The sequence below is a fragment of the Mastigoproctus giganteus genome, chromosome 10 (assembly GCF_048544385.1).
Source record: "Mastigoproctus giganteus isolate SK-2022 chromosome 10, ASM4854438v1, whole genome shotgun sequence".
In the NCBI taxonomy this organism is placed as follows: domain Eukaryota; kingdom Metazoa; phylum Arthropoda; class Arachnida; order Uropygi; family Thelyphonidae; genus Mastigoproctus; species Mastigoproctus giganteus.
The window spans coordinates 56,531,836-56,545,941 of record NC_143584.1 but is presented as its reverse complement, the minus strand read 5'-3'; the positions used below and the strand labels follow the sequence as shown (position 1 = coordinate 56,545,941).

The 14,106-nt window shown below is 37.5% G+C and overlaps 1 protein-coding gene across 3 annotated transcripts in view; it reads right to left on the bottom strand.

The window, feature by feature from the left end:
• Window positions 1-14,106, bottom strand: part of LOC150079043 (ranBP-type and C3HC4-type zinc finger-containing protein 1-like) — a 328,766-nt gene that overhangs the window by 156,517 nt on the left and 158,143 nt on the right. For 2 of the 3 annotated variants that reach the window (XM_090382645.1, XM_090382647.1), the window contains one exon: window positions 4,722-5,328. In XM_090382645.1, coding sequence (XP_090238771.1) covers window positions 4,722-5,328 — 607 coding nt within the window. The remainder of the gene's footprint in view (window positions 1-4,721; window positions 5,329-14,106) is intronic. The other variant, XM_090382646.1, reaches the window with a different exon arrangement.

Below are 14,106 nucleotides of genomic sequence, written 5' to 3'. Positions count from 1 at the left end.
AATATGGCCTTAGTTGTTAATGTTCCTAAAAAAACCAAATAACAAATAACAACAGCATGGGCTGAAGATTTAAAAGATGAAAGAAGATACTTTTTGACATTAGACTTGAATTTCGGTAAACTGTAATTTTGAGGAAACACATATGAAGGAAGCTCCTTCCAGAATACGGAGGATGCGGAAAGGTCAGGGAATGACCACCGCATATCCCCAGAGCAATATGGCCTTAGTTGTTAATGTTCCTAAAAAAAACCAAATAACAAATAACAGCATGGGTTGAAGATTTAAAAGATGAAAGATACTTTTTGACATTAGACTTGAATTTCTGTAAATTGTAATTTTGAGGAAACACATATGAAGGAAGGTCCTTCCAGAAAATGGAAGTTGAATGACTAAATGAGGAAGAAAAAAAGTTGGATGGTAAAATGACATTGACTGCTTGTGCCACATGTTCGGACTGCTTTGGAAGACAGAGAGCAGGAATTATAAAAGCCAATTCAGAAAAACAGTGCCCATGGAAGTACTTATAGAAAAGGCATGCAGCAGAAACAGAATGTCTATGAGAGAGACAAGTGGAGAGAGAGAGAGACTCTTTTAGAGATGAGTCATTAATTAATCAAACTGCCCTCTTTTGGATGGAATCGAGAAGCCTAAGAGAGGTTTTTGGGCACCACCCTAGATGGGGGAACAACATTCCATAGTAGAGTGGATTTGCAAATTTGTACAGAGAAAACAGCTGTTTGGAAGAAAAGTAACAGTTTTTTTAGATGCAGAGAAAATAACATTTGTAATGTGCTTATGCCAAGAGAGATTAGAAGTCAACAGAGATATACGATATTGCCTAGAAATAAGAATGTCATTGAAGATAAGCATAGGAACAGAAGAATCCTTTTGGCGAGATTGAGTTATAGAAGGATTGAAATCAACTAAGTTATCATTGCCCCATTGGTGAATTACCCGGAGATCAGCATTTATGGAACTGGTAGTAGATATTCCAGAAGTTGACTGTTTGTGCAGGGCAAGATCTCTCAAACTGGAAAGTGGAATGCAATGTACTATCATTAGCAAAACTATGGACAGGATTTCCAGTCAATGGAGGGTCATTACTTAGTACCATGCATGGGCTGAAGATTTAAAAGATGAAAGAAGATACTTTTTGACATTAGACTTGAATTTCTGTAAATTGTAATTTTGAGGAAATACATATGAAGGAAGGTTCCTTCCAGAAAATGGAAGTTAAATGAATAAATGAGGAAGAAGAAAAGTTGGAGGGTAAAATGACGTTGACTGCTTATGCCACATTTTCAGACTGCTTTTGAAGACAGGGCTTTGGAAGACTCTTTTCCTCTTGTATGTTAATACAAGAGGTAGAAAGAACTAAACCTTGGGGAAAACCAGCATTAGAGGAGAAGTTAGAAGACAGAGACCATCTACCATCGCCCATAGTGAGCAGTCAGTGAGAAAACTGGATAACTGGAGAAAACTCAGTTACAAAAAAAAAACAGTTGGGAAATCATAAGGTGGAGCTTTTATAAAATACCTTTATGCCAAACACAATCAGAAGCTTTTGAAATGTAGATTTGGCTTGAGTTTCAAAACTTTTCCATTGGATTTGTCCATAGAGGGGTAACATAATCCAGAATATCACCAGTGGATCAACACTGACAGAATCCAGAATCAGATGGAAGGTTTCTAGATCATTTAAGAGTTGGTGGTTAATTGATTTCTCGATTACTTTAGAAAGAGTAGAAGTAAATGCAATAGGATAATAAATTGGATGGGAGGGATTTGCCACCCTTTTTAGAAACAGGATTGATATGAGCAATTTTCCAAGCACAAGGGAAAACGCTTTGGGAATAAGAAAGTGCAAAAAGGCAACACAGAACAGGAGTACTGGTTTTGGGAACAAGCAGAGAAATATTATCAGGACCTGGAGGTTTCTTAGCATCAAGATTGTTCAAAATCTTTCTAACATCGTTTTGACGAAAGACCACAAAAGGCACTGAATGCAGTGTACTGGGAATGGTAGAAAGTTGTTTATAAATATCATCAATACATGATTTGAAAGTAAAATAGGATGCTAGCAAGTCAGCTATATCTTTGGCTGAAGTGGCAATAGAACCATCTGGTTTTATGGAGGTGAGAATTGAGATAGGCAAAAGTTGTGGCCAATAGTTTGGCAAGAGACTTGACCGCTCTACTACCATTTGGAGAAGAAGAAGAAGAAGAATGTTTCTATTCTTAACCTGTTTGAAATCTAGTTGAGATTGATTAATAAATGCTTTACAATTGTTGCAAGCTATATAGTAGAAAATCAAGCTACAGATTTCAATATAAGCCAAATGCAATATGCAACATTCTTATCTTGAAAAGCCTTATCACATTTATTGGAAAACCAAGGTTTAATAAATAAAGGACAAGATTTTAAGGTGGAGTGTTGAATAAAGGATTTCATCCCCACAAGAATAATTTTATTGACATGATCTGAGCAAACGTTGATATCACAAAATTTGAAACAGTAATCCAACCAAAGAAAAGAAGAAACAAAATCTCGCAGATCATCCCATTTTGCATTCTTGTAATGTCAAATAACATGAGGTTGAGAATGACCACAAAAAAAGGCTCCATTGAAAAAGACTGTATTCAAGTTGTGATCTGAGGTGCCTAGAGGGCCACTCACCTCGACTGCATAATCAGAAGGATGTTTGTGAGAAAAAGATCAAGTATGCTGGCTGCGTGGTTAGGAATGTCTGGTATTCTAGTAGGTAACTGAACAATCTATGTGAGATGATAATTGTAAAAGCCTCAGCATCTCAACAGCTGGAGTTGTGAACATTAAAATCACAAATGAAAATTACCTCACTGTTATGAAAATTGGACTGAAGAAAGTCAAGTTTCAAAGAGAGGATGTCAAAGATTTCGAAGTGATCAGTGGAGTTGGGACAATGAGAGAGGTAACAGATTGGATGTTTGGACAATAGATTGGAAGATCCAAAAGAGGAGATTCCAATTACTAAATCTCTGACAGAGAATATCAGAACTTATGCACAAGTACCACCTTTGAAGCAAAATGACTCATACAACGAATAATTTGGATAAATAAGATGAGCAGTGGTTGAATCTACTAATAAATGGGATTCGGTCATGTCAGAAAAAGTACAAGAGTCTCGCAGACTGTATGTGGAAATGGACATCACTGAGATTGGAACTGAGGCCACATATATTTGTGAAATGAATAAGGAAGTGTTTGGGAGGTTTAGATCTTTTCTCAGATAGGTTTGTTCTATTAGTTTGACAATTCACGATGTATTCAGTAGTAAGAAAAGGTGAGGAGGTTGTAAGATGTTTGTTTGTTATTTGGTTTTTAGGAGCATTAGCAACTAAGACCATATTGCTCCAGGATATGTGGTGGTCATTCCCTGACCTTTTCGCATCCTCCGTATTTGGTGGTGACAGGCTCGAAAGGCTGTAAGAAGTAATGAAATTTTTGGATATGGTGTACAGATGGCAAGAATATACCCAGCTCCTTTACATAACGTGACTTGATAATGTCCCCTACATATGCACTACTTGGACTCCCTCTGGTAAATTAGAGGCAGCAAGATTATACACTAGCTGATCCATAAGCCTCCTCTAGAGAGTCACCAATAGGTTTGGTCTGGTGGAATATCAAGTGGCCAGCATGTGAACACCATTTTAGAGCTGTACCCTTGAAATGAAAGGAAGATTGGATCTCGCCATGATGTCCATCATAACCTCAAAACACATCAATCATACTGCATGATTGAACAGATGGGGAGGGGGAGTTACCAGAAGCTTTTCTCTGGAGACTAAACATGGGTTCCACCACTTCAAGCTTCCAATAAGCAAAGTGGTGGTATTGCACCAGTTTATGAAAGTCATCTACCACCTTGTAACACAGATGGGCAGCAATCCTCCATGTGGTTTGGGTGCCAAACCGCAACACCCCTGCTTATGCTGGTTCGCACCTGGGTAGTCACTTCCAGTATGCTATGTGCCATATTTCAGGCATTGTGCATTGGGGTTTATACCCAGGGTTACTAACAGTCCCACCAACATAAAGGGGTGCAATTATAGCATTTGGCTATTACAGACCAGAGTCCATGGAAATTAGGTCCACTTGACTTCAGTGTCACCCAAATAGCAGTTCCATCAGCATCTTAGACTCCCAGGTAGCAAAGCCAAGCTTGGCATACCTCAGAGAATGTCTGTGACAGCCTTAAGGACCACTTACCTTGTAAATGAACAGACATGGTGAAGACAACATATGCATTATGCATACATGTAATGCATCTAAAAATGAATTTTTCACAGTTATGTTAAAAAAGATTGAAAATAAAGGTGGCCTAAAAAAAGTAAGAAAAATGGGATTAGTCCTTTCAAATTTTTTAGGTTTTAAATGGGATTATATTTTCTGAGTACATGTGTATGGATTAAAAATAAATTCATAAGCCTACTAGAGGGTTAATTCTATAACTTTTACATGTGTGTTACCCTATAAATACCACAATTCTATTTGGTTCAGTCTAGTCATTAGTAACATATATTATTTGACTAGATAATCATAAATTAAAAAATAATAATAATTATTATTTTAGATTAATGGTTTAAGAAGGCAATATTCATTATCTAGAAAATGAAACTAATCACAACTTAATACCAGGTTAAATTAATTTAAAAGAGTAATAAAATTTTTGCCTCACCTACACCAGATGAACTTTTTAAAATATCAGTGCTAATATTATGTCGAATGTTCTTCACATCTGAGATAATAGGAGCTTCTATTAATGAAACTTGCTTACCCAGTTCTCTCTTATTCTCTATATCAGTACATATGTTTCTAATCTGAACTTCAGAAAAATTACTTTTATCTGCTGGGTGATTGTGTTGAGAATACATTGATTGTTCTACACATATTTCTGAATGATTTGTTTTTGACTGGGAATGACCAATATCAAGTTCCTTATTATTTTGGAAACTTTCTTTTTGCAGTACTGCATGTTCTTCCTTCAGAGAAAAAAATGAGGTGTGGTCATTGTATGAAAGAGCTTGATTATCAACTTTAGCTTTTTTCATCATGAATTCTTCATGTAGAACTTTTAAATTAGAGATATCCTGCAGTTTTAACTGATCATTACAATAATTAGTGTTCTCTTTTTTCTGCAGTTTTGAATTAGACAAATAGAGAAATATGGGACAACCTGGTGTTACAATGTTGTAGCTGTGCAGAGCAGCAGAATTATTTGTGGCCAGCTCTTTCCCCAAGATCCAAAGCTGGAAAGTTTTGTTAATTTCCAATTGTTGTTCAACCTGTCAATAAAGTAAAAAAATTGGTATCAATAAAATATAAATAAATATCTTTATTATTTTGCTGTTTATGAATGCTTCAGAAATATTTACAAGCTATGTCAATTCAGAAAAACATTCATTATAATCTTTTATGTACATTGTCCAGTCAAAACATTATAGTGACAGCACACTAATTGTGTCAAGAACTGATAAAAGTCATAGTGCAAGTTTGTGGAATACAGTCCGTACAAAGTAATTGATCAACATTGGTGAGGGTCATGACCTAACGGAGCTCGAAAAAGTGATGGTCGTTGGGTACTGGTTGAATGGTGGGAGTATTACAGAAACCGTGAATCTTATGGCTGTTAATGGAGTACTGTAGGTTATTCTCATTGCAAAAGCAAGATATGCAGTTTCCAATTTTGCATGCTGTGAAATACAACAAGTCTATAAACCTGAACATGGAAGTAACCAATAATATGATAATATATATTTTTTTTTTTCCGCCTTAATTTTGGCATAAGCCTTTCCTTTTCACTACATAAATAAATTGCACTAATTAATAGTTGGTACTCACTTTTATTATTCTTGATTCACTTCTATTATTTTTTATTATTAATTTTCACTGCTAACTGTCAAGCTTGCAGTTATTCTGCCATTATGGAGTCTGGGAGACTCCTGCTAAATTTAAAGTATATTAAAGTAATTAAACTAAATTGATAGTATATTCTCGGTATATTCGAATCTAGATAACTGGCAAATGGCAAACAGATAGCCTCAGCTAATTACACTGGTTTACAGTGTATCTGGGGTTTGAGTAAAAGTATGTGGCAGTTATTTATGCATGTTTACTGATTACTAAACCGAAGTCCGTTTGTTTCTATCATGTAAAGATTTTTCACAATTCATTAACAAAATATTACCTAGGTATTATACGCAAATGTGTACATAACTATAGTTTCTGCAATGGTTTACAAGTTTTATACCCCTATATTCGTAATCAGTATCAAATATTTGCCTCAAATACAAAAGACTGTGCATGTTTAACCCGTAACTACACACACTGCAAGGTAGCTGACCTTGACCCAGGAAGGTAGACGACCCCACCCCGCTCTTCTGGCCCATCTGTGATTCCCAGAATTTTATTTTCCAAGTGGAGTCTGGGAGACTCCTGTGTGTAGTTACAGGTTAAACCTGTCTGAGCATGCACTCACTTGTTTGTACAGTCCACTCAACCACAGAGCCTATATAACTGGCACATCCCTTATGTGGTCACAGTACTCCTGTAAAAACCATCGTGACCTCTCATTGTGCGTTAATTTTCTTTTAGTATGGCAACCAGAAAGTGTACAAACAGTTCCAACATATTTTGTTACATATGTGATTGTTTTGTTCCTGTAAAGCAGAGACGAAATATTACCAATTTTATAAAAAAATCGCATTATGCATACTTTGACATAAAACTAGGCGATCAGGATAAATCGTGGGCACCGCATAAAGTATGCCATACATGTGTCGAACATCTTAGAAAATGGAGTCAAGGAAAAAAGGTGTGCTTTCCATTTGCTATACCTATGGTATAGCGCGAGCCAGTAAGCCATGCCGAATGTTATTTTTGTGTATGTGACATTAAAAGTTACAATTCAAAAAATAAAAAGGACATCAAATACCCAGATCTACCATCAGCCGTAAGACCGGTTCCACTTGGACCTGATCTGCCTGTAAAACCCCTACCAGAAACTTTGGAGTCCACATCTTCTTCCACCGAAGCAGAAGCTAAAGAGGTTAGTGAAGAGGAATGTTCATCATCATCATCATCAGCCATTTTCAATCCACTGCAGGATGAAGGCCTCTCCAGCAACTTTCCAATTCCTTCTGTTGAGAATTCAGAGGAATGTTATCAAGCAGAAAATATTTTAATGCCACAGCAATTCACACAAGTTGAACTGAACAATTTAGTAAGGGACTTAGGTCTTCCAAAGTATGCTGCTGAAATTCTGGGATCCAGATTTCAAGCAAAGAACTTACTTGCTCCAGGTACATAATTTTCCTGGTACAGAAATTGTGAAAGGGAGTTTATACAGTATTTTCCACAAGATATTTTTCGCTGGTTTAATAAGTGCCTTTAGGAGCTCCATCATATGTTCCTAGTGAATAGAGACTATTTATAGACTCTTCTAAGACTAGTGTAAAAGGTGTTCACTTGTATAATGGAGATAAATACAGTAAATTCCCGCTATTCGCGGGGGTTACATTCCTGAGAAATGCTGCGAATACCGAACACGCAAATACTGAGTTATGGCTCCCATAGTAATAAAGGGGTTCCGTTCCATAGTCTAAAATTTTGTCTATGTATGTATTATATGTACCGTCATAATATGACTATGTACATAGACAGTACATAGTGAAATGCAAGCATATGGCATCGAAATGAATATAAGAAACAATTTAATATTAAATGTAATATTTATTAGAAATTTCAAACAAATCTTTCAAACCAGCGTCTTTGCTAGCTAAAAAACTTATCCCACCAGTGCTATCACCTGTTTCGCTAAAGTGTTGATAAAGGAGTTTTGCCTTTTCACGAAAGATGAGTGAACTTAACGGAATTTTATTTTGAGTTCGGTCTTCTATCCACAGATTTAAAGCCTTTTCCATTTTTTCTAATTTAACATCATGAGTTACAGAGCAAATTTTTGAAGTAATTAGCGCGTTTTCACAGACATTACGGTGGATTTTTTCTTCCGATTTCTTGATTGATCATACCGTTGACTAATTGATTTTATAATATTTTGCCACTGAGGAGACACTTTCACCATTAGAAATTTTATCTAATAACTCAATTTTATTCGCTAATGTCATCACCTTCTTTGATCTTTTCACATTTCCCTTGTTATTCGTAGCCATATTTTTGTACAGGTTAGAAAGAACTTGTCCACAATAAAGTCACTTTCTTCCATTAACACACTCGAAAAAGTCTGTTTTACACTGCAAAACGGTAGATTTATCACTTTTGTAAGCATATCAATTTGATAAATTTATTCAATTTATAAGCATATAAATTAAAAGCAAACGACGAAACCTTCCATGACAAGCGCATAACACATACTGAACAAGGATTAGCGAGAAACATCCACGCTCGCGATTTTGTCACCCCTCTCCCCCCACACACTGAGCGCTGTTTTGACTGGGAAAGATAATTTTAGCCACGCCCATGTTTTTTTATGGTGGAAAATGTTCACGCCGCTTTAAAATTCACATTTTTTTAGGTTTCATTTTATATTAAATCAGCGACCGTGAATACAGATACCGCGAATAGCGGGGGTTTAAACGTTGGGCCCCAGCAGGGGTCTAGCGACTAAATGGCCAGAGGAACAACGATACACAACACAATACTTCCAAATCCCATACACTTTTAAATCTCTGGCCTTAACAGTGATCTGTTACACCCACAAAGAAAACCACGCGGAGATGGGGGAAACCCCTGGTGTGCCGTTTGACATGAACACACTTTACACTTTACTTTGTACACATCTGTGCCAGTTGCTCATTCAGTCTACTTAAAAGAAACTTATGACAATCTAAAGTTGCTTCTGGAGAAAATTAAATATCAAAATCACGAATGGCAACTATGTGGAGACTTAAAAGTGTTATGTATGTTGTTGGAGCAACAGGGTGGGTACACTAAAATGCCATGCTTTATTTGTGAATGGGATAGCAGAGTTAAAGCGCTGCATTGGACAAAGAAGCAATGACCTCGGAGGCACACTCTTACACCAGGGTCAAAAAATATTGTGCACAAAAGTTTGGTGAAGCCAGATAAAATACTTTTACCTCCACTGTATATCAAGTTAGGCATAATGAAGCAATTTGTTAAAGCACTGAATAAGGATGGCAACTGCTTTAAGTACCTTTGCAGTAAATTTCCAGGTTTATCTGATGCAAAACTTAAGGAGGGTATCTTCAATGGTCCCCCAAATTAGAAAATTGCTTTTAGACGGTCAGTTTGAAACTACTATGACTGACATTGAAAGGGAAGCTTGGATTGCCTTTAAAAGTGTAATGGAAAACTTTCTAGGAAATCATAAATCACAGGATTATGAGAAAATTGTTTGAAATATGTACAAAAAGCTTCGCATAGGTTGCAATGAGCATCAAAATTCACTTTTTGCATGCCCATCTTGATTTTTCCCACGTAAATCTTGAACAGATGAGCGAAGAACAAGGGGTGAGATTCCATCAGGACGTAAAGGAAATGGAGCAGAGATACCAGGGAAGGTGGAATACAAGCACATAAGGGCCGACTACAGCTGGTGTTTAAAAAGAGAGAAACCTGGCACTGTACATAAAAGAAAAACGATTAAATGTTCTTTTCAAACAAAGAGACGAAGGTCTAATTAACAAAAGTTTCAGAATTTTGATTAATACTTGTTAGTATTTACGTATTTTTTGATATATGAAAATGTAATCCTATCAATTTGCCATTACTAAATACAATAAAGTTATATACTTTCATAAAAAACAGTACGTTTTTATTTCTTAAATTGTGATGTATCTGGATGTGATAGAAAAAAATTTAAGTCATATTTAAAATCACAGGAACATATTTCGGCAGTAGGATCTATTGAAATTCAAACCCCAGTGAACAAACTAAATTTGTAAACTAGTGTTATTGATGGGATATATTGAGTGGAGCTAGCCCTTGTTAACATTCCATTCAATGTATCCATATATCAATAATTAGCTACATCATCATTTAAATTTTACTATTTTATTATAATCTATGTGTTTATTTATAGGGTACAACAATGAAGTCCAACTTAGGTTACCTAAATACTTGGCCCTTTGGCCTCATGGGTATTCTTAAAAAAATTCTTATTAAATTGCACCAGTTATATGCAATTTCTCCAATTTATCCATTTTTTTTTTTTTTATGTAGACCCCAAACAGGAGAGGTATTAGAACCTATAGTACTTAGTACCGCACTTGGGTTGAAGGTTGAGAAGACAAAAGAAATTTGTTGACACCACCTCGAACTTCTGTGGACTGTAATTTTCAGGAAATACGTATGAAGGAAGGTTGTTCCAGAAAACGGCAGTTGAATGAATAAACAAGGAAGATGAAAAGTTGGTTCTATGAGTTTGAAGTTGGACAATAAATGAATGTTGGCTGGTGGCTGCACATGTTCGGACAGTTTTGAAAGAGAGAGCGGGAATTATAGAAGCCAATTCAGAAGAACAAAGCCCATGGAAGTATCTGTAGAAGAGGCATGCAGCAGAAACAGTACGTCTATGAGACAGCGAGTGGAGAGACTCTGTTAGAGATGAATCATTAATTAACCTAACTGCCCTCTTCTGAATGGAATCAAGGGCGCCTCCGTAGCCAGGTGGGAAGGAGCAGCAGTGCGTAGCACACGCTTCTTGATTAGACCGGGGTTCGAGCCCGTCACCACCAAATACGAAGGACGCGGAAAGGTCAGGGAATGACCACCACATATCCCGGAGCAATATGGCCTTAGTTGCTAATGCTCCTAAAAAAAAAAAACCAAATAACAAAAACCAAATGGAATCAAGAAGCCTGAGAGAGATTTTGGGGGCACAACCCCAGATGTGGGAACAATGATGTGGGATTTGCGATTTATACAGAGTGAGCAGCTGTTTGGAAGAAAAGTAATGCCGAGAGCGAAAGAAAAAACCAAGTTTTTTAGATGCAGAGGAAGCAATATTTGTAATGTGCTTGTGCTAAGAGAGATTAGAAGTCAGAGTAATCCCCAAAAGAGATATATCATTTTGCCTAGAAATCGGAGTGTCACTAAAGATAAGCATAGGAGCAGAAGAATCCTTTTTGCGAGATATAAGACAAGACCGAGTTTTAGAAGGTTTGAAATCAACTAAGTTATCTTTGCCCCACTGGAGAATTACCTGAAGATCAGCATTTAAGGAATTGGTAGCACATTTTCGAGAAGTTGAAACTGATTGAGCAGGGCAAGGTTTCTCAAAATGGAAAGTGCAATGCAATGTGCTATCATCAGCAAAACTATGGATAGGATTTCCAGTCAATGGAAAAAGGTCATTAATATACAAGAGGAAAAAAGTGGGGGAAAGAACTGAACTTTCGGGGACACCGGCATTGGTGGAGAAGTTAGAAGACAGAGAGCCATCTACCATCACCCTCAGTGAGCAATCAGACAGAAAACTGGATAACCAATTACAAAAAATAGCTGGCAAACCATAAGATGGAAGCTTGTTTAGAAGACCTTTATGCCAAGCATGATCGAAAGCTTTTGAGATGTCAAGAGCAACTACTTGTGTTTCACTGAACCTTTCCATTGAATTAGTCCATAAATGGGTAATATAAGCCAGAATATCACCAGTGGATCGACACTGATGGAATCCATACTGGCGATTTAATCAGACGGAAGGTTTCTAGGTAGTTTAAGAATTGTTGGTTAATTGATTTCTCCATTACTTTAGAAAGAGTAGAAGTAATTGCATTGGGACGATAATTGGATGGGAGGGATTTGTCACCCTTTTTAGGAACTGGCTGGATATGAGCAAATTTCCAAGCAGAAGGAAAAACACCTTTGGAATAATTAAGTAAAAAAAGGCGGCAAAGAACAGGAGTAAGTTCAACAGCACAGGTTTTGTCAAGTGGAGAAATACCATCGGGACCTGGAGAATGGAGCGTGTTGGGAATGGTGGGAGGTGTTTTACCAAGATCATTAATACATGAGTTGGAATAAAAATGGGATGCTAGCAGGTCAGCTTTATCCTTGGCTGAAGTGACAACAGAACTATCTGGTTGGGCCAGAGGTGGGAGCAGAGATGGGCAAAAGTTGCGGCCAATAGCTTTGGCAAGAGACCAGAATGCTCGGCTACCATTAGGGCAAGAAGCAAGTTTTCAACTCTTAGCCTGTTCAAACTCTACTTTGGACTGATTAATAACTGCTTTGCAATTGTTGTGAGCTTTGGTGTAGGCAGAAAATGAAACTGAAGAATTAGAAACAAGCCAATTATGATATGCAACGTTCTTCTCTTGAACAGCCTTAGCACATTTATTGGGAAACCAAGGTTTAGATAAAGGACGAGATTTTAAAGTGGAGTGTGGGATAAAGGATTGCATTCCTACAAGAATAATTTCACTGACATGATCTGAGCAAATGTTCACATCAGAAGTTTTGAAACAGTAATCCGATCAAGGAAAAGAAATCTCACAGGTCATTCCATTTTGCATTCTTGTAATGCCAAACAACACGAGGTTGAGAATAGCTATGACATAAAGGCTCCATTGGAGAAAAGACAATTAGGAAAGTTGGGAAAGTTAGGAAAGTTGGACTGGAGAAAGTCAAGTTGCAAAGAGAGGAAGTCAAAGAGCTCCAACTGATTAGTGGAGTTGGGAGAATGGTAGAGACAACAGATGAATTTGACACAATGAGGTAGAGAGATTTTAAGCCAGACAAGATCGAAGAGAGGAGATTCCAAATTGATTCTGACAGGGAATATCAGAATGGACATATGCACAAGGACAAATCACCAAAGGACATATCATCTTTGAGGCGAAAGGAATCATACAGAGAATAATTTGGGCATCTGAAATGAGTAGTAGTTGAATCAACAGATAACTGAGATTCTGTCTGAAAAAGTACATGGGGTTTGGCAGACTGCAAATGGAAATGGACATCGTTGAGATTAGAATTGAGACCACGTATATTTGTGAAATTAATCAGGAAATGTTTGTTTAAAGGTTTAAATATTTTCGCAGATAAGCTTGTTCTATTAGTTTGACAATTCATTGTGTATTCAATAGTAAGAAAAAGTGAGTGGGACATGCTGTATGAAGTAATGAAATTTTTGGATATGGCGTACACATGGTAAGAATATACCCTGATCCTCGACATAATGTGGCTTCGACAATGGCCCCCGCATACACACTACTTGGACTCCCTCCAGTCACTATCTGGCAGAGTAGAGGTAGCACGATTATACACTAGCTGATCCGGAAGCCTCCTAGAGAGTTACCAATAGGTTAGGTCCGGTGTACTAACTAGCGGCCAGCCTGCGAACACTGTTTTAGAGCTGTACCCTCGAAATGTAAGGAATATTGTATCTCACCACGATGTTCATAATAACCTCAAAAGTCATCAATTATACTGCATGATGGAAGAGATGGGGAAGGGTTGACCTGAACTTAGCTCTAGAGACTAAACATGGGTTCCACCACTTCAAGCCATCAATAAGCAAAGTGGTGATATTGCACTGGTTGATGAGAGTCATCTACCACCTAGTACTGCCTTGTAACATAGAGGGGGGGGCATTCCTCCATGTGGTGTGGGTGCCACACCTCAACCCCTGCTTACGTTGGTTCACACCTGGGTGGTCACCCACCATGTACGTATGCATGCAGGTTATACCCAGGATTACTAACAGTTCCACCATCATGAAGGTGCAAGCAGAGGATGTGGCTGTCATAGACCGTCTCGACTTCGCCGAAATTGGGTCAACTTGACTTGAGTGTTACCTGAATATCAGTTCCATCAGCGTTTTAGACTCACAGGTAGCAAGTACAGCTTGTCTGGCACATCAGAGAGAATGTCTGTGACAAACTCAATGACCTCAAGTTGGTAGTAAGTTTAAAAAATAAGGAGTGTGTGTGTGTGTGTGTGTGTGTGTGTGTGTGTGTGTGTGTGTGTGTGTGTGTGTGTGTGTGTGTACTTATTTATACATTATTATTTTTAAATTGTGGTACTACTTGGGAGTGTCAGGTTTGTAGTGACCCCCAACCAACCCATTAGTTATATTT